The 27508-nt window shown below is 43.3% G+C and overlaps 1 protein-coding gene across 1 annotated transcript in view; it reads right to left on the bottom strand.

The window, feature by feature from the left end:
* The window catches only part of SMOC2 (SPARC related modular calcium binding 2), a 792053-nt gene that overhangs the window by 34606 nt on the left and 729939 nt on the right, over positions 1-27508 (bottom strand). The window contains exons 11-12 of the mRNA XM_073545093.1: positions 15222-15469; positions 5718-5764 (exon numbers count right to left, since the gene is read on the bottom strand). Of these exons, the coding sequence (XP_073401194.1) occupies positions 5718-5764; positions 15222-15469 (295 nt within the window). The remainder of the gene's footprint in view (positions 1-5717; positions 5765-15221; positions 15470-27508) is intronic.

Raw genomic sequence — 27508 nt, 5'->3', positions numbered from 1 at the left:
TGGTCTCATTTCCAAAATGTTGGCACTTGTGTTGGGTTTTCTACTGTTTAGGCACATGAGGGGTCCACCAAAGGTGAAATGGCATCCACCTGTGGGTTCAAGATGACAGCATGTGAGGTTGGCTGATGAACTACTACACCCATGAGCCTATGCTTACTGTAGTTGATAATAGCGAGAGTAAGCGTGTCTGATGGGTGTATTCATCAGCCAGAGCCTGCACTATAAATAAATAATAAAAAAGTGACATGGTTCCCCTGTATTTTTGATAACCAGCCAGGTAAAACTAAGAGCTGCGGGCTGCAACCCTCAGCTGTCCAGTTTAACATGGCTGGTTATCAAGAATAGAAGTGTCCCCATGCTGTTTTTTTATTATTTAAATAAATAACTTAAAAAAAATGGTGTGGAGTCCCACCCATTTTTGACAACCAGCCTAGCTAAACCAGACAGCAGGGGGCAGGTATTCTCAGGCTGGTAAGGGGCCATTAATATTGTCCCCCCAGCCTTAAAAATGCAGCCTGCAACCACCTAACTGTGAACTACAATAAACTCACTGAGCCCAACGCTGCACCTTGAGACTTTTTCATTGAGGTCACCGCAGTCCATTGGCCCAGCTGGGAATGCAGCCTCAGTGACCTGCGCTAACCTTGATGACATCACCACTGGTCACTGAGGCTCCACTTACAGCAGCTCATTCTCGTGGGATTACGGCATGGGACAGAACATTGGTGAAGGATATGGTTGTTTTTAATTTTTGCTTTCTTTTACAGAATACAATGCTTTCAATCGAATGGGCGTAAAGTGGGTATAACTGTGTTTGCTATTATTAAATAGAAAAGTAAAAAGGTGTTTTTTCTTATTTCAAATAAAGTACTTTAGTCTTGCTGTGTGTTTAATTACAATATGACTATAAGATTAGTAATCGATAGGTGTCTTATAAACACTTCTCCATTACTAACCTTTGGGCTTGATATCACCAGACAATACAAAGGTGACATCAACCCCACAAATATTAATGCCAGTTGCCACCACCACAGGGCAAGTGGGAAGAACCAGGCAGAGTGCCAGAATTGGCAGATCTAATAGATGCGCCTTTTCTGGGGCAGCTCTGGGCTGCTATTTATAGGTTGGGACGGCCAATATCCCTGGCCCCTTACCAGCCTGAGAATACCAGCCTCCAGCTGTCTGCTTTAGTTTGCCTGGTTGTTAAAAAATGGGGTACTCCATGCCATTTTTTATTTATTTAAATAATTAAAAAAACAGTGTGTGGACCCCCCTATTCTTGATAACCAGCCTTGCTAAAGCTGACAGCTGAGGGTTACAGTAGACAGCTATCAATTTTTCCTGGCTGGTTATCCAAAATACAGGAAAACCCAAGCCATTTTTTTCAAATGTATTTATTTATAGATAAGGCACCGGCTGATGAATACTATCAGGCGCCGTCTGCTCTCACTGTTATTAGTGGCAACAGGCGTAGGCTGATAGGAATAGCAGTTGCATCAGCCGATGCCTGTGACTGGAGGTAAACTTTTTACCTCTGGTCATAGCTGTGGGCTCATGCTGTCATTTGACAGCGTGGGAGCCGCAGCATTCTAACTGGCGGTAATAAACTTACCGCCGATCAGAGGCACCAATGTTTCTCGCACTGTCATGAACATGACTGCTCGAGAAACACCTGGTGTTCGGGTCATGAATGCTGAACCCAAATAGTAACACAGACTAACTATTGATGTCTGTGTTTGGGGTAGGTGCCGGAACAGTAAGGGTGTGTGCACACGCTGAGGTTCCGCAGCGGATTTGGCCGCTGCGGGTCCGCAGCAGTTTTTGCTGCGGTGTACAGTACCATTATTCCCTATGGGAATAAAAAAACGCAGTGCATGGCTGCCGAGCCATCCTGGGCACTTCGGGCACCCTGGCCTTGTCTGACTAAATTCCCTTCTCATCTAACCTTAACTCCCGGCAACCCCTCCTACACTTAACCCTATCCTACCTACTAACTGTTCTATATACTAGAGTGCCCCCTCCAGTGTCTAAACAAGATCACTATGCTTTCCCCATACTGTACATGAAATGCAATATACATTATCACAATTATATACAAGGAAGAACAAAGCTTGAAGACAAGGCAATGGTAATACCCAGAAGGGGTAGCAGTACCATCTCATACATGAGCAAAAAGGCATAAATACAACAATGGACATTGTTAACTTAACCCCTTTACACTCCTTCTTTCTTTAAATTTTATCGTCCCTGACCAAAAGCATTTAAAACTTTAATATTTACAGTATATACTCCACGCAGGGAGATTATATAAGGTAGTCACATCTGGTACGAACTGAAGTTCGTGTCCTAAGCATGGGACAGCAGTCCTGAGAATAAGCCCCCCCTTCCTTTGAGGGAAGTAGAGTCTTTCGTTCCAGTGGTCTCCAGCTAAGAAGACAGGCTCTCCTTTTCCAGCAGAATGGGCGCAACGAGCGCAACAAAAAAAACAATTAGAGTCCATGGGCTCCAGATATTATGCCTAGCTCGCGGTCCTCCAGGCCGAGATAACTAATTATACAAGAACAGAAAAACAAACAACACAGAGTTGTTAAAGGCCGCAACGGCCGTGTGGCTCTTAAATTTACAGAGCATGACAGGGTTCCCTGACCTATGGGGACGCAGAACAGTCCCAGATCAGACTTAAGGCCCCTTTACATTTAGCGATGCACCAGCGATCCGACCAGGTCAGGATCGCTGGTGCATCGCTAAATGATCGCTAGTGAGCTGTCACACAGGCAGACCTCACAGCGATGCAGCAGCGACGCAGCGCACGATACTCACATTTCACACACAGCAATCCTGACGTCCTCCAGCCCGCCTCCATGCGTCGCTCGTCAGCGCCAGCAGGAAGCCAAGCAGGAAGCGCCCGACGAGAAATGGAGCCGGACATTCTCGCGTGATCAGTGATGGACAGCGGGGGAGCCGGTCGGAGGTAAGTATCACACATAGCGATATCGCTAGCAATATCACTATAACGTCACAAAATCGCTATGTGTAAAACCCCCTTTATGGTTCAACGTGCACAACTTGTTTTCTTTAAACAGACTTTTTCACATTGGCAAAGTTCAATGGCACAGATCGCGTGTCACTCCTTTTTCTTCCAAGGTCATGCCTGCAGCTGCAGAGGATGCAGACTGCTGCACAGCAGTACAAGCGGTAGCGCTGGCAGGCTCTCGGGTGCTGGCTGATGTTTGGGCCTGCACCGATTCTGGCAAGACCCCCAATGTCGTCTTCCTCATAGTGAGTGACTTCTACCGTGTAGTACCCACAAGGATAGTCCTCTTTGATAAAGGAGACCTGATCTCCTTTCTTCAGCAACCGGCCAAATTTGACGGATGCTATGTTGACATATACTTTGGCGTCAGTCCCTTCCTCCCTGATGAAACCATAGCCTCGGTCGGTGTCGGTGTAAACTAGCCATCCACGGGTACGCTGCACTGCCAGAGCGCCCCCGCCAGGCTGCCATAGCTACATCCAGACTTCCCTCTCCCGTTGTTTTGCATCCTTTATTACTCCTTCTACCCAGGCAGCCTGCCTGGGAGTGGTAAAGGGACCTTCTCTTGTTGGGGTGCGAGTGGTTGGCTACCAGTTCCTTAGCAGAGTGGGAAGTAGGCCAAACCTCTGATGGCTAGGACGAGGAGGTTGGCTCTCCCATGGGGATGCGGGGGTGGATGATGGCCTCTGGGACAGGAATTTGCAGGGAGTGCCTTCCCTCAGGAATTATGGACGAGTGCACACTCACCCACTCCGATGGGGATGAGGTGGCCATGGTCTTCCCCAGAACATTGTCTCCCTCCGCAGGGACGCCCGCGCACTTGGAGGACGAATGGAGTGTCGGCTCAATCTTGACTTCCAGCCACGGTTCCTCCCAGGCAGCCGCCAGTTCTGTTCTCTGCTGAACGAACAGCAAGGGCTCCAGATCCTCGGGTCCGACGTTGCACGCTGGTTCAGCACACAAAAAGTCCAGCTCCCGAAAAGGTGGTAGCTCTGGGGGCTAATGACTCCACGGCCAAGGCAGATCCACAGGCGGGCAGTGGGGACCTCCGCCGAGTCCTCACTGATCTTGCTAGGCTGGGCCCTTGCTCTCTCCTGCAGCCACCTCCATTTGATGTGGCCCATGCCCTGGCAGCTACGGATGCAAGAGTGCTGCATCGTGGCCTGTTCAAATTCACAAAATGGTGTCGCACAGCTTTTTCCGGGATTTTCTTATAGGTTCCACCCATTTCCAGGGGTTCTGCATCCATCAATTTCACCCATCTGTTGTTGGTCAGTGGAAGTGGGTGAGGCTTTCTCTTCTTCATACGCACCCACCAGGTGTCGACCAGGGCATACTGACAGTCAGGTTTTGGCGCCAGGAGATGACGGCAATGCCCACGAAGGATGCGGTTCTCCTTCTCTGCCATCTCCCACCAATTCCACAGCCACCATCTTGGTCACAGTAATGGTGTCAAAAGATAGGGTAGGGAAAAATGAAAGTCAGCTCACCACAGCATGCTGGTCTGTAATATTGGAAGTCCTCTGCACGGAGCTGTCCCACACCAAGGCGTCAGCAATCAGCAGAAAAAAAGAGAGAGATGTGCACCAACGTGTTTCAGCAATTAAGCCTTAATCAAGTTAATGGTGTCAGACTTTTTTTTTTTTTTTAAACAAGCCAAGTCCAACTCAGTAGTCAAGTCTGGTGTTGTCACAAAATCTGTAGTAGGCAAATCTAATGTTTCATCCACAAAATCTTCTCCAGATACAGCAACCACTTGCTCCTCTTTCTGGCCACTTTCCAGGGGCACAGCAGTTGCACACATCATCTTCAACTCTTTTTTCTGCGGGCTCTCTGTATGGCAAGGTAGTCGCATCCTGACGAATACACCAGTTATAAGCGGAGGCCAGGACTGTAGTCATGGTCAGAGGCACTGAAGCATCCGTGTCCCAACCATCCCTCACAGAAAACTGTAATCCACTGATCAGCATACTTGCGTCTCCAGGTTCAGGTCCCGCTGGGCACTTCCCAGGCGACGACGACCCTTCTTCCAGGTGACCCCCAGCAATGGAGACACAGTCCAGAATAGCTTAAATATTTTCTTTACTTAGGAGTTCACACATTAATTCCATAGTTGGCACATCATGAGTTACACATTCAACTTCACTTGCTTCCTCACCTCTCCCTACTCTGCTGACACTTCTGTACGGCACATGTCCGAACCGGACCGTCTTAGACTGCATCCCAGCTTCTTCCTGGCCTAACCTCGGAATGGTAATACCCAGAAGGGGCAGCAATACCATCTCATACATGAGGTAGTACATGTAACATGTAGCAATACCAGTAAGCAAAAAGGCATAAATACAACAATGAACTTAACCCCTTTACACTGAAAGGATAAATCAGCAGTGATACTCGTTTCAGAGGAGGTCCAGTACCTGCTGTCTACCCCGTGTACTGTCTTCCTGTGTGATGTGCGTAGTGTGTTGTCACCTTTGTATGGTGTGCGTAGCGTGCTGTCTCCCCTGTGTGTGCTCTGTTGTCTGCTTAGATGAATAGTAATAAGCTGGGAACAGAACGGTGTCAGAATTCCCGTCAGCTGTGATCCCATGGTGTAATGTCTATTTACTCTCTTCTGCTTCCTCTCCTGCGACACATAAATTACTTATTCCTAAACAAAACAATAGACTAACATTGCATTTACCTGTCTACTAGATGATAGATGCTCTCCATTGCTTTTCGGAGCTGTGCCTAAACGACAAAAGAAGCACATTATTTTGGAGAGTAGCCAGAAACACATTTACATATTAGAAGCCTGCATACACAGAATGCCCAATGTCAAAAGCTCTGCAATAATGTTCAAATGGATACTTTTCTTACTGAATCAGAATTCCTGATGCAGACATAGGGGAATACTAAGTTGTGACAGCCAAAAGTCTTAGAGGGTAAGCTGGGATTCTTCTGAATGTTTAGTATAGAACTCAATATACCCTATTCAAAAGTTACAGGCTGGCTAAATGATGGGCCTACTCAATTATCTCCTTATACCAAGACATACAACCTTCTTTAAATATATGTAAGAATTGCACTTTTGTGGACTCTAGGACTTTATTAATTATTGAGCTGTAAAAAGAATCTGTCACCAAATTTTTTCTGCCTCATCTAAGAGCAGCATGATGTAAGCAAAGAGACCCTGAAACCAATGATGTATCCCTTAGTTTGCTGGGTGCAGCGGTTCTAACACAATCACAGTTTTTATATCTAGAATGCAGCAGAACTTAAAAAGTTCCCCCACCAGGCTCTCCTATTTAAAGACAGTGACTGCTCATCAGAAAAGGGAGTGTAGTATGACTAGCATTCCTGTGCACATCAGACCTGGCAATGATAATATCCTAGTAATAAAATCTTCAGTGTAAGTAAAGAAGCAACACACAGCTTTATTTGTGACACGTTGATCAATTCATGGTTTTAACCCCTACCTCATGCTGTCTTCGGATTAAATAGCAAAACCTTGCTGACAGATTCCCTTTAATAAGAGCTAAATTGCAAATTTGCTTGTTTCCTCAAGTTTAGTAGTTGTAGTTTTACTTATTTACCAAGATAAGGCAACCCTGTTAAGGATCTCATATAAATATGCACTTTTCACTTTGCACCATTGTAATTCAATAAAATAATCTGAAATAAATTTTAAAACATGAAATGTCTCAGTAAGAAACCATTGCAGATGGCCTACGTTGCACTTTGTCTGAACCGGAGTGTTACAATCTTGCTTCTATCCACTCCACAATGAAATGGTCTCAGAGGTCTGTGCAGCTGAGCAGTCACGTTAAAGCTGGGGCTTTCAGCTCCATGAGAAAATTGACATTTTCACATATTCTAAAAGATCAACAATTTTCCAAGACACTTTTTCTTGTTCTTTAAGATTATGATAATGGATTTTCTAGAATTCCTTTACACTTAGATTATATGTGCACACAGAGGTTGTGCTACAGTTTTTGCCTCGCAACTGAGAACCATGTGGTAAAAACTCCATGAAGTTTTACTGCTATATGCCACAGTTTTGTGGCAAGTACCAGTGACTCACACAAAAACAATGGACCAAATCATGAAGGTGGATTGGTAAACCACCTTCAAAATCTTAGCGGAAGATGGAGTTAAGCACATAAAATGTGACTTTCGGTATTTTCACGCCGTTTTGGCAAAAGTGGGTGGAGCGGGGATAGCAAGGGGCACTGATGAAGCCCACCTGACAAATTCATCAAAAGTTGTGGTGCAGCTCATGCCCGAAATGTTACCCCAATCCATGACTAGACTGACATTTCTGGTGCTGTGTGGAGGAGTAAAATGTAATTGTAAAATGCGCTGAATTAATTAAGCGGCATCAAAATCCTGGCAATTGGCAGTAAAATACAATCATTATTCAGCGGTGCAGCAAAAACTGGGGCACAATCTCCACATGAGAACATATCCTAAACTGAAACTGTAATAAAATAGTAGTAGAAGATATTGAATTAATTATTCATGCTGCTTCAGATTCTTTTTAGGGTAATAAAGTGCTGCCATAGTATGTCCTCTATTCTACTGCAATCAGGCTGTTTCTATCGATTTGAAGTGAAGTATTCGTAAGCTGTGAAATGCCTCAGGAAAGTTCATGTACTGTCCTAGGATTTGTAAGATTTAGTGACTCAGCATTTCATCTTACTAAAGGGCTTAGTGTCTACTTTGCTCTCCATTCCTAAAAGATTTCTGAAAAGAAAGTAAAAAAAAGAGACTTTGAAGAGCTGGAATATTTCCAACTCAATATTCCAACGTTGCCTGGAGAATGTTTTCATCCACTCAATTACTGTTAGAAACTCATTTATTTGTGCCTAGTGTTAAATTTCTAATCCCTTCTAGGAATAAAAGGCATTAAGATAAAATGACCATCTGGTTTTACCTTTTGAATGTAAACAATGCCTCTAAGTGCATGTCTACGTAACCGTTCTGCTCATGCTATGCACGTATGGGTTTCACATTTAGCACAATAACTAGAAAACAGAATATGGTTTTGTGATAGTGTCTGCATCTGCCTCAGTTTAAAAAGGTCAAGATAAATATAAAGTATAGTAGGTATTTAACAGCAAACACACACAAACACACACGCAAATGCATTTATATTTGTGGTGTGTGATATAATATTCATGGAAGGCGTAATAAACAGTATTATATAACAGTGAATGGTGTAAATATTAATTAAAGAATAAGGTTAATAGCAGATATGAAAAGGAATCTGGCATCCCAACTATGCAATGAAAAATAACTTAACGTTTATCTGGATTGAGGCTACAATAAAGCTAACATCTTGGTCTAACAATAAGACCTTCCTGAGGCTGAAAAGAACACCAGAGGGAGGTTGGTCGCCCTCCCAGGGCTGTGGGGTACTCAGTACCGGGCCGGTGTCAGTGGGATGTGTCACAGCAGCGGTGACCCGGACCATGGCCCTGGGCGCCCAAGTAATGGGGGAATGTAGTTAATGGAATGGAATAGTTCGTGACGCCACCTGTGGTGCTCGGCAAGGGAGATGTTAAGCCGACGCTGCAGACAGTTCCGCTGGGACCGATGGTATGGTGCAGCAAAGATGTAACAGCTCCCCACAGGTGAAGCTATAGTCCCAGGGCAGTGTAGAAGTGGTTGGCACGGGGATGTAGCAGTGCCGTAAGGGTAGGAAGTAGACAAGACACAGCAGGGTGCAATTTCTGTACCTTTACTTGATAACTGCTGTCCAGGGTCCTGATTACAGATGGTATTGGAGCAGGCTAGCCTGGAAGGAACTCAGGGATTCTCTCTCAGCAGACGGGCTGTGCAGTCTCCTTCCTAGCACCTATTTGAATGAAGTACTCCAAGCACTGAGTTACTCTGAAGCTCCTCCTGTCAGATGTTCACACCGCTGCTGTGAACCTTACTTACACGGCAGACAGCTGTAGCCTCTCTTGGGGACTCCTTTCTCTCTGAGTCCCGGCTCTCTATCCAAGCTGCTGTTGTGCCTCAAGTCTTAGATGGGAGTAGGGCATTTACAGCCAACTACTCCACCGGTGTCTGCTGCAGAACCATGTGTTCATACAACCTCGGGGACCGGGCCCCGGCCTTGCGCTGAGAACCTATAGGCAGGGTTCCTCTTCCAACCCATGTCTCCTCTCTGTTCTCTACTCCTTCGTTCCGTACTGATCTTTCTCTCTCTTATGGAAGCTTAGGTTGCAGTTCTACGTCTTTCTCCTTCTGTTCCTTTCCCGTGCCAGCTGGCTCAGATCACTGAGGCAGCTGCAGCACTCTTTCTTCTCTCCCTCTTCTAGGGATCTCCTTCCTCTCGGACCCATCCTCAGACTCTCCTGACAGACTGTCCTCTCACCTGACCTCCCGCCAGACTGACCCTAGACTCATCTGTAATTCTAAACCTTCCCCATCCTTTTATATGGGTCTCAACTCCACCCATCTCCCAGCACATCCAGTGGTCCATGCAGGGAACCACCAGAGGTGCTCTGCTACTCTCTAAGCACTGAGCCGCAATGTGGTAGTGCAGAACTACCCTGTTGTGTGGGGTGCGAGTGTTGGAGTGTGGAAAGGAGTTCCCACCTTACCTGGATGGTGGGGCTCTACACCTTAGGAGAAGGTGCAGTACCTCTGTGGCGACTGAGCCTCAGGGGCGCCACATAGGCAGAAGATAAAGACTGGATTGCAACGCAATGAAGAGAAGAGGAAGTAAAATGGAAGGCAGCGCATTTAAGTAAATGTGATAAAGCCTTACCGCCAGAGCAAGCGACACTACTCTGTCCTCCTTCTCCTGGACCTGTCCTCTGCCTTCGACACCATAGACCATTCCCTCCTTGACTTGGCCCTATCCTGGATCTCATCTTACCTAACAGACCGAACATTTAGTGTCTCCCTCTCACACACCACCTCCTCACCTCGCCCCCTGTCTGTCGGTGTTCCTCAAGGCTCTGTCCTAGGACCTCTACTATTCTCCATCTACAACTTTGGCTTGGGACAGCTCATAGAATCCCACAGTGTGCAGTATCAACCTCTCCTCCTTACTGACTGAAATCCCACAATGTCTGTCTGCTATCTCAGCCTTCTTCCCTGTTCGCTTTCTCAAACTGAACATGGACAAAACAAAATTCATCATCTTTCCCCCATCTCACTCTACCCCTCCACCAGACCTATCCATCAATGTCAATGGCTGCTCTCTTTCCCCAGTCCCAAACGCTCAGTGCCTTGGGGTGATCCTCGACTCTACACTCCCTTTCAAACCACATATCCAAGCCCTCGCCTCCTCCTGCCGCCTCAAACTCAAAAATATTTCCCGGATCCGCTCATTCCTCAACCCCGAAACCACAAAAACACTAGTGCATGCTCTTATCTCCCGCCTCGACTACTGCAACCTCCTACTTTCTGGCCTCCCCTCTAGCACTCTGGCTCCGCTCCAGTTCATCCTACACTCTGCTGCCCCACTAATCCACCTGTCTCCCCGCTATTCCCCAGCCTCCCTCCTATGCCAGGCCCTTCACTGGCTTCCTATTGCCCAGAGGCTCCAATTCAAAACCCTAACCATGACATATAAAGCCATCCACAACCTGTCTCCTCCATACATCTGGACATGGTCTCTAGGTACCTACCCGCACGCAACCTTCGATCTTCTCAAGATCTCCTTCTCTACTCCCCCCTTATCTCTTCTTCCCACAATCGCATACAAGACTTCTCCTGTGCTTCCCCATACTCTGAAACTCTCTGCCGCAACACATCAGACTCTCACCATCAACGGAAACTTTCAAGAAGAACATGAAGACCCACCTGTTCCATCAAGCCTACACAATGCAATGATCCTCGGTCTACTGAACAACCGCATGACCTGCTTTACCCTCTCCTACTGTATCCTCCCCCATCCCTGTAGACTGTGAGCCCTCGCGGGCAGGGTCTCCTCTCCTTATGTACCTGTGTGTCCGTTTTCTTACACATGTTTATTGTACCTGTCTATATTTCCCCTTTTCACATGTAAAGCGCCATGGAATAAATGGCGCTATATAAATGCATAATAATAATAATAATAATAATAATAAATAAAGCCCTGTAGATGTGCTCGTACTGCCTTCCATTTCACTTCCTCTTCTCTTGTCGCTTTGCAATCCAGGCTTTATCTTCTGCCTCCCTCTGGTGTTCCTTCCAGTCAGAGGAAGGTCTTATTGTTAGACCAAAACATTATGTTTATCTGCATTGTGGTTCCTATAATCCTAAATTCTGTTTCATTGCACAATTGGAATGCCGGATTACTTTTTATACTTCATGGATGGAATGGTGTCCACCCAGCACACAGAGACGCATCTTTCTTCTACTGTAAATAGCAGATTTCAATATAATATGAATTACCTCAAGAAAACTCATGGAAAAGGAAAATAAGTAAATAAGTTGTCTTATGGTTGTCTTTTAGTTCTTTTCAAAATGTTTTTCTTGCATTTTCCAGAATCTTTTTAAAAACAGTCTAAAGTAAAATACTACAGGGTTGGGGAGGAGAACATAACCCTATTTCCGTTGTGTGGGAATTCCTACAAGGACTTATTCTTTTAAAAAGTGTTAAGTTATAGGGTATTCCGATCTCCAAGAGCCTATCCCAATATACTGTATAAGTAGTGTAATAATAATATTAGCAAATACCTCCAATTAGAAATGTAGTATAGTTTTTCTGATTCACTATGTCTTTTTCATCATGTACAAGCATTGCAGGACCTTAGGTATCCATGGTTAAGACCACTAGCAACTAGCTAACTGTCATTATATCAGTGGTCGTAACCATGGATACCTAAGGTCTTGCAATGCTTGCACATGAAAGCGACCTACAAAATCAGAAAAACTATACTGCATTTCTAATTGGAAGTATTTGCTAATATTATTACACCCTCTACATATTGGGATTGAATCTTGGAGATGATAGTATCCCTTTAAGTTCCCACAATTAGTTTTTCATGCTGCATCTTGTATGGGGTGGGATTTACAGAAGTCTCACTGAGCAGTTTTTTACGCAGTGTAAACTGACCTGTGAAAGCCCAGAGCCCCTACAATGGAACTGAGGGGGCTCTGGGTTTTCACAAAATGTTGGCGGAGCCCCCGCACCACCAAGCACTGCCAAACCTACTGCACCAGCCTAGGATGGGAGTCAGATTATCGCCCTGCCACGTCGAATCACCGAACACCCCTCTTCCCAGCCCATGGCCGGCAGAATGAGGACAATGATGGAGGTGGGGGGGCAATGATGGAGGTGTGGATAGGACATTTATGGAGGTGAGGGAGAGGACAATGATGAGAAGCAGGGGAAAAGACAATGAGGGAGGTGGGGGATTTGGATGGGAAGAAGGGGTACTAATAATGGACTCATAAATAGGGAAAGAAAGAAGTTAGATCTGGATGTAACATTAATTGCATGGTAGATGAGGGTACCAAGTTCCTGATAGCATCCTCCCCATCTCACATTTCATTGTGATGGTATCAGGGACTTAAAATTTATTGTGGAGTGGTTGAAGATGCTGTTTTGTAATGAATTGGGAGGTGGCAGAGGATGCTCTGTACCTCTTAATGTCTTCTCCCAAAAATGCACTACATTTCATTCCCATTCATGGATCCCCATAAATGTCACCGAATTAAAAAAAAATATAGGCATTACCCTGAACATCAGTTTTGTAGACAAAGACCCCTGTCAGCTTCTACTGGGCAGCAAAATCTGTCCACAGTACCCCAGTTTTTTGCACCTGTCATGTCGTGAACCCATTAGGAAGCCCTAATGAAATTGCTTCATTTTAGTGATAATTCCCAAGCTCCCCCAAGAAATGATCCCAACTAAGATCATCTTAACAAATTGAGACCCATAATTTCCCTCCTAAAAGATTAATTTTTAAATTCCTATACTCATGAGCAAAATGTTGCAGTTGACAAGCCCTTGATGAGTTTCAAGGGCTGTCTGTTATTCCAGCAATTAATCCCCTACAAGCAAGCCAAATACGGTGTCAAATTATGCAAAATCTGCAAGAGCACAACAGGGTACACTTGCACCTTTCTAATATATGAAGGCAGTGACTGCCAAATAAACCCACCAAACTGCTCCCTGACAATTGGCATCCAGGGTAAAATTGTCTGGGAGCTAATGACACCATCTTTACATTAAGGGTATAACACATACACCAATAATTATTACACCAGTTTTCCCCTATGTTATTCCCTCCATGCTACAAATACAGGGGTCTATGGGTTAGTCAGAAGAAAACAAGTAGGTTTTCTGTTGCAGTTGTCTAGACAGTTGGAGAAGAGGGCATCATTTTTACTTTCAAGTGACCAATTTCTTGTAGTAAAGTGGAATGACAGGAAAGATGTCTACATGCTAACCACCACACTGCATGCGGTCACCATTATGACAGTCAGACAGGGACACCACCAAGAACAAACAAAAATGGTCTGCATCACAGATTATAATAACTTTATTGGTGGCATTGATCCCTCAGACCAGGTGCTTCAACTATACCTGGTAAAGTGGAACACCAGGGCCTTGTATAAAAAAGTACCATATCCAGATTGCTACCTATAGCAGTTTTGTTCTGCCCAAAGTCACAAGCAGTACTCACTTTTCTCCAGTTCCAGGGCATAAAAATTTAAACTTTGAAAATTGCTAAATTTTCTAGTTTTTTGCCAAATTTTCAATGTTTTTATATATTTCATATTTCAATACGCAAACCATATTGACCAAAATTTACCACTAACATGAAGAAAAACATGTCATGAAAAAAAACTCTGAATCCCTGGCATAAGTTGAAGCATTCCATAGTTATTATCACATAAATTGACACTGATCAGATTTCAGAAATTTGGCCAGGTCATTAAGGTCAAAATTGTCACTGTCACTAAGGGGTTAAAGGACCTTTAAGACCCCCATACACATTAGACTAATGTCAACTGAACTCACCGGACTCAACTGACTGTCTGATGTGTATGGGGGCACCAGCCAGGAAGATGTCGATCAGGCATGTCTGATTTTGCATTGTTCTCCTTGAGATAAGCTGCAGGTTGACTTGTCAGTCAGTGGCTCTTTCACAGAGAACACAGGAGAGCCACTCAGCTGAGAGCCAACCTGAAATGGCTGTTGGATGAACGACTGGCCAAACCATTATTTGGCCGACAAACATATAATGTGCATAAGCAGCCTTAAGGGCCCTTTACACATAGCGATATCGTTAGCGATATCGCTAAAGCGTCACCGATTTTGTGACGCAGCAGCAATATCACTAGCGATATCGCTACATGTGTTACTCACCTCCGACCGGCTCCCCCGCTGGCTATCGCTGATCGCGCAAGATCGGCCTGGTCCATTTCTCGTCGTCGGCTTCCTGCTGGCGCCGACGTGCGAGCCATGGACGCAGGCGGAAGATGTCACCCTCGCTGCGTCCTGGCTGGTCATTGCTTGCGTTGAGAAACACGTGATGGTGTCTCCGCGGCTTCTGTTTTGCATGTTTTGCATATTTCCCATAAGGGATGGGGGCAGTGCTCTAGAATCACTGCGTTGAGAAACACGTGATGGTGTCTCCGCAGTGTTGGATGTTGATCTCCATGAGTTCATTCATCCTCATTTTCACCCTCGCTGCGTCTGACAGGTGAGTACGACCACTGCTGCATCGCTAGTGAGATCTGCCTGTGTGGCAGCTCACTAGCGACCATTTAGCGATGCACCAGCGATCCTGATCGGGTCATATCGTGGTAGGGATCACTGGTGCATCGCTAAATGTAATGGGACCTTTAGGTTCCATGCACATAGCTACTTTACAATTCACTGCAGATTATATTTATTTAGGGTCAAGGATCCCACCACGTTACACCATGAAAGCCTTTCCCGAAATGTGCATTGGAAAAAGATTTCCTTAATCCTGCTGGAATGGATCCAATCCCATCTATGATTCTCAAGCATAAGCCCTTAGGGAAAGCTCAGGCTGGGTTTATATGAGTTGCTCTATAAACTATTTAAAACCTGATGACATCAGTTTCCATCATCTATTGTTCTCAGAGATGAGCACCACAAAACAATTATGTAAACAATGAAATGAAAGGCAAGGCTAACTTAACATTAGTAAGATAATAAAATATATACTTTTTCTACTCAATGAAGGTGGCTTGGTCTTCTGAAAAGTATATAAAAAAATCTTACCTTCATCTTTTGTTACACCAAGACATCCCATTAATTCATGGACAGATAAAGACTTGTCATTATTCACATCGCAGTACTCAACAAACTTTTTCACACACTTTTTTGGCTTTGATTTTTTTCGCAACAATCTCTTGAATGGTTTGACTTCCTTCTTTCCAATGTCTCCACTTGAATTTTTATCCAGTTGCTTGAAGTACCAGTGAACAACTCTTTCTTCCAAAGTATGATTTGGATCTGGTTCTGATACCCTAGTATAAATGAAGAACACAGAATTCAACAGTCTATTTTGATTTAGTGGTGTTTAACCATCCTTGGTAATGTCAGATCTATTGGCCTACCTTTTACATAACTGGTTTTAAAACAATAATTAATAATGCAACCCTTGGGCTAGATGTTATTGATCCAAGAGTATTCTGTGTAACTTTTGTTTCCAGCCATGGCTGTGGAAAATGATTAGAAAGAGAAAGGCCAAATAGAAGCATTAACAAGAACTGAGGCCTGTTTCACACTTCCGTTTTTGTGTCCGCCAAACGGATCCGTTTCCGTTTTTTGACGGAAACTGATGCAAACGGATCCGTTTTTTTAAAAACGGATCCGTTTTTTTGACGGATCCGCGGTAACCGTAATGGAAGTCTATGGGACAAAAAAAACGGATCCTGCAAAAAATGGCGGATCCGTTTTTTTACGGAAAACAACGGATTTTGACGGATTTGAAAAAACGGAAGTGTGAAACAGGCCTTAGTCTCACGGGACTGTGAAGGCTGCAGCCCATAAATGACATAGCAATGTCATGTGAGCACTGGAGGAGAGCGCATCAACTCTGTTATGGTAGAATACAGTACTGAAGAAAGGATTGCAGTCTACTTTACAGAGGGCTTATCTGGGACTTACATATTGATGATCACATATCTGTACTGCACGTTCACGTTAATGCAGCAGTTAGCAGTGAAGGTAAGTTTAAAGTGCAAACAGCTCTTGTTTAGTTACAACATTGAGATCTGATGATAACTTGATTTTGCAGTCTGTGGCCATAGAGGGTTTTGGAGTCCCACCCAGCCTGTTAGAATCCCATAACCCAGAAGTTCAGACCCAACTTTTGCTAGAAAAATAGGGTTCTTTAAGGCAGTTTTGTCTAAGGCTATGTGCACACGCTGCGGATTCACCAGCGGATTTTTCCGTGCGGATCCGCAGTTAAAACCGCAGGTAAATTGACCTGCGGTTTTACCTGCGGATTGGCCAGCAGTTTTCCCCTGTGGTTTGACACCTGGACAATGGAATAGGTGTCAAACCACAGCGGAATCCGCAGAAAGAATTGACATGTCAATTGTTTCTGCGGATTTAAAACCGCAGCTTTTCCGCAGTGAAAAAACCGCAGCATGTGCACTGCAGATTGTAAATCCCATAGACTTACATTGTACTGTACACTGTCTGCGGAACTGCTGCGGATCCGCAGAGGCCAAATCCGCTGCGGATGCGCAGCAGAATCTGCAGCGTGTGCACATGCCCTAATTTTTAAACCTAGGGATATTTTGAAATTAAAATATTATGTAGTTGCCTATTCTCTTTTTCTTAAAGGGAAGCTATCACTAGAAAGTGACCTATTGTTTAAAACAGATTTTTTTTGTTTAATATATATTTTTTTACATTTTATAGAAAAATTGCAGATCTGCATTACACTATAGTGTAACATTGGGCTGACTGCTATCCGATAAAACAATGGATAGCACTTGGCCGTGTTATACTCTCATGTGAGCGAGCCCTTATACATGTTATTATATATGTACAGATTGATATATTAACCCATCATATTACACACTGAGAGAAAGTTTCATTTTTTTTGTATTTCTCTTTGACAAATCAACTCTTTCTCTCTGTCCTTAATTCAGAGGGATATATTAGAATATACAGTAATAGACTACAGTATATTAAATCAAAGGTTAGTGATCCATGTCACGGTATTGTCACTAAGACAGTTATAAATCAGGTTGTACCTCGATGCACCCTTCACTATGTTAAGGAAAAAAGTAGCCGGACTTCAACACAAGCAAGTATTCATAACAATATAGTCTTTATTGAACTATAAAAAGCAGATTAGACATACTAACAATATCAACAAAAACTGATTCCTATTGTGCAAGGAATGCTATAAAGGTACAGACCCAGTATATAGAAATTATTATGCCAAAGTGCAAATATACATACAGAACAGTAGATCATAATGTACCATTAGTTTTTATCGACTGAATGGAGTTAGTTTATATTATCAAATGCATACTTATGTTACAAGAGGGGAAGGATGATGTCGACTAAATATATCACTTACTTATACGTAAAAATAAAGAAGTCACCAATGGACCAATAATCAAGAAAAAATGCCATAAAGTACTTTTAAAGTGCCAGTGCAAGCAAGGGTTCCATTCAAATAATGGGACTAGAATATCTAATTATAAGAATGTCCTTTAAAATCAAAAAGATAATTCAAAGAAATGTAATACCGTAATGACAAAATTTAGTAACTAATTTGTCAAGGTACCTCCATGGATATATACACCCTCACAGTCATGAGGCATACAGTAATAAATTCAAATGCTTTATGCCAGTCTAGTGCATTAATACAGATCCAATGAAACCCAAATTATCTTGGGGTCCCAGGCAACATCCTTGTCCCTGAACACAAATGTGTCTTCTCAGCAGCCCAGGAGCAAGTTGGCATTTGTAGGGGCACAAGGGCTCCCCATGGACGTGCCCCTGAGCTGGTGGTAATATTTCCTGAACAAAATTCAGAAGCTCCAGAAGAAATCCATTGAGAGGCCCCAGATGGATCCCTCTACCACCAAGAAAGTGTTGACCGTCCTTAAACCATCTGTGTGTCTTATACTACTATACAGAGCCTCTACATCTATGGAGGCAAAGATAGTGTCTGGATCTAATGAAACACCCTCCAACTTATTTAGAAGATCAGTTGTGTCTCTTAGGTAATAGGGGAGGGCCATCACAAAGGATCATAAAAGTCTGTCTAAATAGATGCTGGAGCTCTGAGAGAGGGTGTCAACTCCCAGTGGCTGGCGATATATCACCAGACACTTATGAAGTAAACAATTTAATTCATTTTTAGAAATTAGGCCTGGCTGTAAAGCTTGTGTTACGATATGTGACAATTCCGAGGTATAATCCTTTGTAGGTTCCTTTCTTAACACCTCATATGAGGAAGAGTCAGAAAGAAAAGTGAGGCACATTTCCACATATTTGGCACTATCCATTACCATAGTGTTTCCACCTTTATCAGATGGCTTGATGACAATTGCCACATTGTGATTCAACCCATCCAGAGCCCTCCTTTCAACGGATGACAAATTAGGGCAAGTGTTGTCATATTTAGGGTCTATCTCATTAATTTCTTTGGTAATTAGCTTATGAAAAATCTCGATACTTCCAAACTTATTTGAAGATGGCATCCATTTATTTTTTGGTTTCAAATTAAAGAAGGGCCCTTCACCTATGGCCCTACTCCCTTCTTCCAAGAGTTCAGTAAGTAGCTTAAGGCCAAGTAAATCTTCACTAAGGATCATAAGTTGTTGGCATTTAGCAAGGCAATTTTTAAGAAAAAACCTCCTTCATTACAGTTTTCTAGTAAACAGGTCTAGATCCTTATTCCATAAGAAAGGATCGCACTTCGTCATTGGGACGAAGGTAAGGCCTTTATTTAAAGGGAATCGGTCACCCCATTTTTGACCTATAAGCTGCGGCCGCCGCCATCAGGGGCTTATCTACAGCATTCTGTAATGCTTTAGATAAGCCCCCAATGTAACCTGAAAGATAAGAAAAACGAGTTTGTTTATACTCACCCCGGGGTCTGGTCCGGTCCGATGGGTGTTGCGGTCCAGTCCGGCGCCTCCCATTGTCTAGAGATGACGTCCTCCTTCTTACTTCTGCTGCGGCTCTTGCGCAGGCGTACTTTCTCTGCCCTGTTGAGGGCAGAGTAAAGTACTGCAGTGCGCAGGCGCCGGACCTCTCTGACCTTTCCCGGCGCCTGCACAGTGTAGTACTTTACTCTGCCCTCAACAGGGCAGATAAAGTAAGCCTGCGAAGGAGCCGTGGCAGAAGTAAGAAGGGGGTCGTCATTGCATGAATATGGGAGGCTCGGACCACGAAACCCACTGCACCCAACCCCTCCCCCCAGTGAGTATAATCTAACTTGTTTTTCTTGTCTTTCAGGTTACATCGGGGCTTACTTAAAGCATTACAGAATGCTGTAGATAAGCCCCAGATGGCGGTGGCCGCATCTTAAAGGCCAAAAATGGGGTGACAGATTCCCTTTAATACTAGCCTTTCCAACTCTGATTGATTGTATGTAAAAAGGTTAATTACCTGATTCCTCTGTGTACCCATCTTATTGGCCCCAGTTACTTGGGTTGGTTGTTTGGGGGAACAGTTTGATTCCGTAAATGATATGGAAGCAGCTCCCAATCCTCTAAAAAAGAGGAGGAGGCTGATCCAAAGGAGGATACATGTCCTGTTGTTCTCCTGTCCACTCCTTGTCCCTGACATCTTTTTTGGTTAATTATCTTGCCCCAACCCTTTGATTTAGGATATTTCCTTGCTATAAAGCCCCTAGAAACTGAATCAATGTCTGAAAAGTCTAAATCCGAAGATGATACCTCTGTAGTAGTGATTAGTGCACTCTGTAGAGATGGATATGCCCGTTTCTCCTTAAATTCTATACAGTCTTTTGCACATTGCTTATGTTTTCTATCTTTTATCTCAAACTGGAACCTTTCTACTGTACTTTAAGGCTAAGTGCACACGTACCGGAACTCTCGCGGAAATTACCGCGAGAATTCCGGAATTCCAGTCCGCGGGAAAATCGCATTTTAAATTCCCGCGATTTTCCCGCGGAAAAACTAGCATTTTGCAAGCGTAATTAGCTTGCAAAATGCTAGCGTTTTCCAAGCGATCTGTAGCATCGCTTGGAGAACTGATTGACAGGTTGGTCACACTCGTCAAACATAGTGTTTGACAAGTGTGACCAACTTTTTACTACTGAGGCCGCCTATGCCACATCAGTAGTAAAAAGATAAAATGTAAAAAAAAATAAAAAAATGGTGTTATTCTTACCATCCGACGTCCCGTGCAGCCGTTCCCAGTAATCCTTTGCGTAAATGCCCGCGATGACGTCCGTTCTCGCGGGATCGCGATGTCTCACGGTAATTCGCGATGACGTCGCGCGAATGACCGTGAGACTTCGCGATCCCGCGAGAACGGACGCCATCGCGGGCATTTTCGCAAAGGCTTACTGGGAACGGGAGCGTGGAGAGAGGCGGGAAGGCTGCGTGGGACGTTGGAGGGTGAGAATAACAATACTTCTTATTTTTAAATTTTATTTTTTACAGGGATATGGTACCCAAAGCCCGGAGGACAGTCTCCTCTCCTCCGGACCGTGGGTACCATCCGCAATTGTTCTGCTTACTTTCCGCATGGTGTGCACAGCCACATGCGGGAAGTAAGCGGAACAATGCATTCCTATGGGTGCGGGATCGCCGCGATTCCGCAAATTAATGAGCATGCTGCGGCTTTTACCGCGAAGCGATTCCACCGCGGTAAAAACCGCAGCATTAGCACAGCATTGCGGAATCCCATAGGAATGCATGGGATGCTTATTTTTCACGTTTTCGCGGCAATATCGTGCAGTTAAAACCGCCGCGGAAACGCGAAAAAAACGCCACGTGTGAACTCAGCCTTAAGGTTCTCATCCTTAATGGAGAAATCAGGATCTGTTTTGAATTTGAGGGTACTCTCGATAAAATCCTTCAGTTTTGATGAACACAGCGAAAAATAGTGGTGGATGAGAAACGAGTATCGATGGATGAATGTCAGCATGAGGGTGCAGAAACCCAAAGTATCCACAAGCCTAAACAGCAAGATCTCCAGGGCAAGCAGTTTGTAAATGTGGCTGTTTAGTCTTTTGGCCTGTGGCTGTGTTCGTGGCTGGGTATTTTCTGTGCAATTCAAGACCTGTGGTAGAGAGCAAAGCTGCAACAACAGTTGCAGGGCTGGACATATCCGCACAAATATAAAGATATGGGCTGAAAAGCCCTAGCCAACTCACCAACCAAATAGCCGGAGCACGGAACCTCGTCTGGACTTCAGCGTAGCATTGATTGAAGAAAAAAAAAGAGATCGTTCCAGCTTCTAAAAAACTTGCTTTATTGAAGAAAAATTAAAATAACAGCATGTCGGCTTTCTCCTCTCCAGCAAAGGATACGCTGGGGGGCACTAAAAACAGCTACGCATTTCGATCCACTAAGGATCTTTTTCACAGCTGTAGATTGATGGAGTAACACAAATCTTATACACATCAGGAACTAATAGCAGATACACTTACAGTCACATGGTTAAACATTAAGGTCCTTTGCACTTTTCTCAGAGACATAAGGTCTTCCTTCAGCCTTCAAAACTATGTTACTATGAGGCTTTCTGGATTTTTTGCTTGTGGTCCAGATATCCTAATGGTCTAAATAAGAGAACTGAAATCATGTACCATTACTAATTGGTTATTTCTATGTTTTTTTCTTTTTCTTTTTTTATATACTGTATTTGTATTTGTTATTAATGTCAAATAGTTATTTTATCGTCGGCATAACGCAAATCTCTATTTTCTCTGAGAAAAGTGCAAAGGACCTTAATGTTTAATCATGTGACTGTAAATGTATCTGCTATTGGTTCCTGATGTGTATAAGATTTGTGTTACTCCATCAATCTACAGGTGTGAAAAAGATCCTTAGTGGTTTGAAACGCGTAGCTGTTTCTAGTGCCCCCCCAGCGTATCCTTTGCTGGAGAGGAGCCGACATGCTGTTATTTTAAATTTTCTTCAATAAAGCAAGTTTTTTAGTAGCTGGAACGATCCCTTTTTTTCTGGACATATCCGCAGCTGTGTCTTGGACAGGGGATTGGCAACCACGTATCACCCTGTGTATTTTCTTCCTCCATCTCCATCTTGGTCCACATGCAAACCTTCCGTTTTAATTGTCAGCAGGGAGTGTTTGAGTGGACACAGAAGTGGGATATTTATCCTGATTAAGGCGATATCGCAGCACATCATCTTGGTTGATTCCTCACAGATGTCATAAATCCATGGCCACTCATCACTTGTTATGTACCGAGGCTGAGTGGAATACCGATGGGCATGGTGGAGCTGGTTTTCAACTACTGCCCACTGTTGTTCACAAAGCCTTGCTAACTACATATTTAATGTTGAGTTCCAGTGCATGGGCAGGTTGCAAACCAGTCCGTGAGCTGGCAATTGCAAGCGCTGCTGCAGCACTATCAGACAAGTGGCACTTGTAGCTGACTTGTGGAAAAGGGTGCAACAGTTGACTGCCTGCTCCCTCTGGACACCCCACTAATGTGGCCCTCTAATTATTAATTGAGGGCCACATGATGATGAGGGAAATCGCCTAAAAGAGCAAAATTGCTGCATGTGGTTGCTCTGGGGAAAAGTTGCTGACCTTCTCCCTATTGCCTCCCCACTGTCTCTGATGGCCCTATAAAAATTATGCTTTAATTCTCCAGGGATTATTCCACAATGGTTCTTGTGGTGGGATGCAGGTCTCGGCAGCTGAAGTCATCCTATTAGAAAGATAAAAATTAATGAATATGTGTGTATGCTTTATTAACCCCTTTCCAACATCGGGCGTAATATTACACCCATGTTAATCTCCCCCTATTTGGTGTGGGCCTTGGCATTGAGCCTGCACCTTTCTGTGCACATGACAGCTGATCTATACAGCTGACATGTGCCTGCAAAAGCTGCCAGTGGAATAGCGATCCACCCATGGTTGTTAACTAGTTAAATGCCACTGTCAATTTCTGAGAGTGGCATTTAACTCGCGCTTACCGGAAGCGCATTGTAAATCCCACCTATCAGTGACCCCCGTCACATGATCACGGGTCACCGATGGGTTGGCATGACAAACAGAGATCTGAAGCAGACCTCTTTGATTGTCACTGCCGGATTGCTATGAGCTCTACTTCATGGTCAGCGCTCATAGCAAGTGAACATTTCTGCAGCACACAGGCGATCTGATCAGTGCCTGTGTGTATCAGAGGCGATCGAAGTACTGCAGCTTCTAGTCTCCAATGGAGACTACTGAAGCATGCAAAAAGTTAAAAAAAAAGTTTTTAAAAATATAAAAAATATATATAAAAGTTCAAATCCATCCCTTTTCACCCCAATCAAAATAAAACAATAAAAAAATCAAATATACACATATTTGGCATCGCCGCATTCAGAATTGCACAATCAATATAAAAAAAGAATTAACCTCATTGATAAACGGCGTAATGAGAAAAAAAATTCAAAATGTCAGAATTATGTTTTTTTGGTCGCTGCTACATTGCAATAACGGGCAATCAAAAGATCGTATCTAGACCAAAATGGTATCAATAAAAACGTCAGCTAGTTGTGCAAAAAAAAAAGCCCTCACCCAGCCCCGATCATGAAAAATGGAGATGCTACAGGTCTCAGAAAATAGCGTCATTTTTGTTTTCCAAATTTTGGATCTGCTGAAAAAATGCTCTTGTTTCCCATTGACTTCCATTATGCTCATTACTCGAGGTGGGCACTCAAGCAGTACAACATGCTAGATATGAGTAACAAGCACCCAAGAATTTTAGTGGACACTCATCACTAGAAACTACCATCAATTTATAGACAAATCATCTTGGCAACTATTTTGCATATGATTACATATGCAGATTCCTGTCATGTCACTGCATTGTAACGCTGGTTTCACATTAGCACTTTTTTTGCGCAGCGCATCATGCGCATCCATGCGCATGCGTCATGCGTACCTATGTTTAACATGGCGTGCACATGGTCTTGTGTTTGCACGCGTTCGTATGCATTTTTGTGCGCATGCGTTTCTCAAGGTGTGTGCCTAGGCGAGCCAGATGCAACCTGTTGCATTTTTGGGTCCGCCGAAAGGCGTAAAAAAAACCGCTTGCGCACAGAATGCGACAAAATAATACATTACAGTCTATGGGAATGCAGGCGTGCGCATGGACATGCGTTCATCTGCGTTTTCGTCACCATGCGTTTTTTGTGTAAAAATGTGTAGACAATGGTTTTAACCCCTAGAGAATGAATGCGCATAAAAAACACAAATGCATGCAAAAACGCATGATGCGTTTTTTGCATGCATTTCTATTGCGCACGATGCGATGCGCAAATAAACGCTAATGTGAAATTAGCCTTACTGTTTTGATCCTGGTGCTGGAAAAATCTTTTTCTTCCTGTATACTACAAAATACAACCTGATCTCAAATTCCCTAATAGTTCTGTGTGTTATTAAGTTAATTCCTAAGCAAAAGGTCACTGAAGATTTCCCAAGAAAAGAGAAGCCGTATCATTCAGGTCATCGATAGCAGTTACTCGTCCAAGAAAATTGCCAAACTTCATCATGTGAGTGCCATGAAAGTTGGAAGAAAATGAAATGAAGTCTGTCCATTCATTCAAAAGCCAAGAGATGGACATCCAGGCAAAATGTCGGAGTCAACAAGTCAAATTATCATAAGGTCTATCAGATCTGGTGCGACAAACATGGCAGTGGAGATGGCTTGTATCCTTTGTAATAGTGAGATCACAAATATCAATGCAAGAACCATGAGACACACATTACACATGTCTGGAATGGTAGCTTGAAAACGTTTAAGAAACCTTGACTTCAATATTGTCTAAAGAAGTGTTGGCTCGAGTTTGCAAAAAAGTACAAAAAGTGGACAGTAGAAGTTTGGAAACAGGAAATTTGGAGAGACAAGACAAATATAAATGGACTAGGCGATGATGGTTGCAAATGGATCTGGAAGGAAAAAGGGGCTAACAGATCGAGAAATTGAAAGAACTGTCATGTTCAGTTGAGGAGGCCAGATAATATGGGTTTATTACTTGTAGATTGTGAGCCCTTGCGGGCAGGGTCCTCTCTCCTCCTGTACTAGTCGTGACTTGTATTGTTTAAGATTATTGTACTTGTTTTTTGTTATGTACACCCCTCCTCTCATGTAAAGTACCATGGAATAAATGATGCTATAATAATAAATAATAATAATAATAATAAAAATAATTTCACAGCATTAAATACTTGGACCAGGATTGATGATGGTCTCAAAGCTGAGCTATATGTGAGTATACTACAAGACGAGTTACTTCATACACTCAAGTACTATGGGTATAAAAAGGACAACATAATTTTCCAGCAGGGCAACGAAATGAAGCATACGTTAAGATTGGCATGGAAATGGTTCACTGACAATGAAATAAAGGTGTTTAATTGCCCCCAGACTTGAGCCAATCAAACACTTGTTGGAAGAGTGGAAGAAAAAGCTGTATATATACCCAAGTAAGTCGACCAGTATGCACCATCTTTGAAAACATGTAGAAGAGATCTGGAATGAGATTTTAGCCATTTGAATCTGATCGAGAGCATGTCCAGAAGGATTCAGGCACTGTTGAAAACCAAAGGATAGATTTACAAAGTACTAATCAAAAAATTAAAATGTAGATTTTTATGAGTGGGATCCAAGGGGTAACATTCTTCCTTACGAGAGCAACACCTCAATTCTGACACGCTGATGTGAGCAGACTTTTAAACTGCATTCCTCCTCTGTGAAATATTCAAATTGTCTCTTCAAAGAGGAAGAGGACTAGAACTCTAGTTCCACCTATAAGAAGTAGCAATCCTAAAAGTCAATATAGACTCTCTAATGAGCCATGTCATATGAATTAGGTCAAAAACCAAAACTGCAAATTGAGATCTTGTTTTTGATTTTTAAGAGCAAAACAGTAACAATGCAGTAACATGACAAGAATCTGTATAACAAATCATATGCTAAATAGTTGCAAGTCAAATTTATGTATGAGCTAGCCAAGAAGATTGACTATAAAATTCTGGAAGACTCATGTTCAAAGCACTTGTGGATGGTGAGATATGGAGCCTAAAAGTCAAAAGTTCAAAACATTGTTACTCTTTTGACTGTCAATGTATGTACAGCCCAAATTTCATCATGATATAAAGCCACTTTTAGAAGTTACAGCAATTTGGGGGTGGTAAAGCAGCGAGTGACTCACCCTGTAGTATAGTGTATTGTAATAGGGAGGTGAACTAATTTGTAAAAGTAATGATATCCAAGAAGTATCATTTCTCCTTGTGGAGAATGACATGCTAAGCATGTCGAGATGAGGAGACTTAAAGCCGCAATGCTCCTCTGGGAAATATGCTAATTATGAAAATTGTCTCTTTAGAGAGGAAGAGGACTAGAACTCTAGTGCCACCTATTGGAAGTAGAAAACAAGAAGAAAAGATGCACAGAATAATGTGCACATCCACAGCAAGATGACCATGTGAGAAAAAGGCTTTTATTGAACATACAATAGCCAGATAAACAAAGTGTACAATAAAAACAATTTAAAACCACATTGGCAGAGCAGTGCACCTGCGCAGGAGCCGTGACAGAAAGCAAAGAAGAGGCTGTCACTGCTAGATGATGGGAGGCGCCGGACCGGACCTCGACACCCATCGGATCAAAACCGTACCCGGATCGCCCCTGGGTGAGTATATTATAATTCATTTTTCTTCTCTTTCAGGTTACATTGGGGGCTTATCTACAGCATTACAGAATGCTGTAGATAAGCCCCTGATGGCGTTGCCTGCAGCTGAAAAAATAGGTGACAGATTCCCTTTAAAGTGCAAGCTGAACTTTGTCAATGTGGAAAATAAGTCATGTGCTACCTTCTATCCTAATGTAATTGGCATTGTGCTGCTGTGTGCTGACCCTACTATGTGCTGAATTGGATGATTACAAGCATTTGTGATTTAATCTTTTATCCATTCTTCCAATTTTACAGGTCAAGCAACCTAATTTGGCCATTATGCATCCACCATAATACTGTTTTATAGAGTTGAGCGACTTTTGGTTTTTTAGGGTCGCGTTTCGTTTCGTGAAACCCGACTTTTCCAAAAGTCGGGTCGAGCAAGATCGTCCGATTATAGGGAAAAGTCGGGGTCGTCCCGAAACACGAAACCCAATGTAAGTCAATGGGGAATAAAAGTCGGCAGTGAGAGGAGGACAGGAAACACACCTACAGTGCCCATTTGAATGCCAAAAGCATCAATTCTTCTTACTTAAGCTTGTCAACCTTAATTAACTTCATAATACAAGTTACGCACTGAAAAACGGGGGTTATTTGGCTAAAGTTGTGGGGGGGGAGGGCTGGCTGCAGGTTTTCATGTGC

The sequence above is a fragment of the Dendrobates tinctorius genome, unplaced genomic scaffold, assembly GCF_039654945.1.
Source record: "Dendrobates tinctorius isolate UK_male_01 unplaced genomic scaffold, ASM3965494v1 ptg000140l, whole genome shotgun sequence".
Lineage (NCBI taxonomy): Eukaryota > Metazoa > Chordata > Amphibia > Anura > Dendrobatidae > Dendrobates > Dendrobates tinctorius.
The sequence above is the reverse complement of the archived record's forward strand: the minus strand, read 5'-3'. Positions and strand labels throughout refer to the sequence as shown.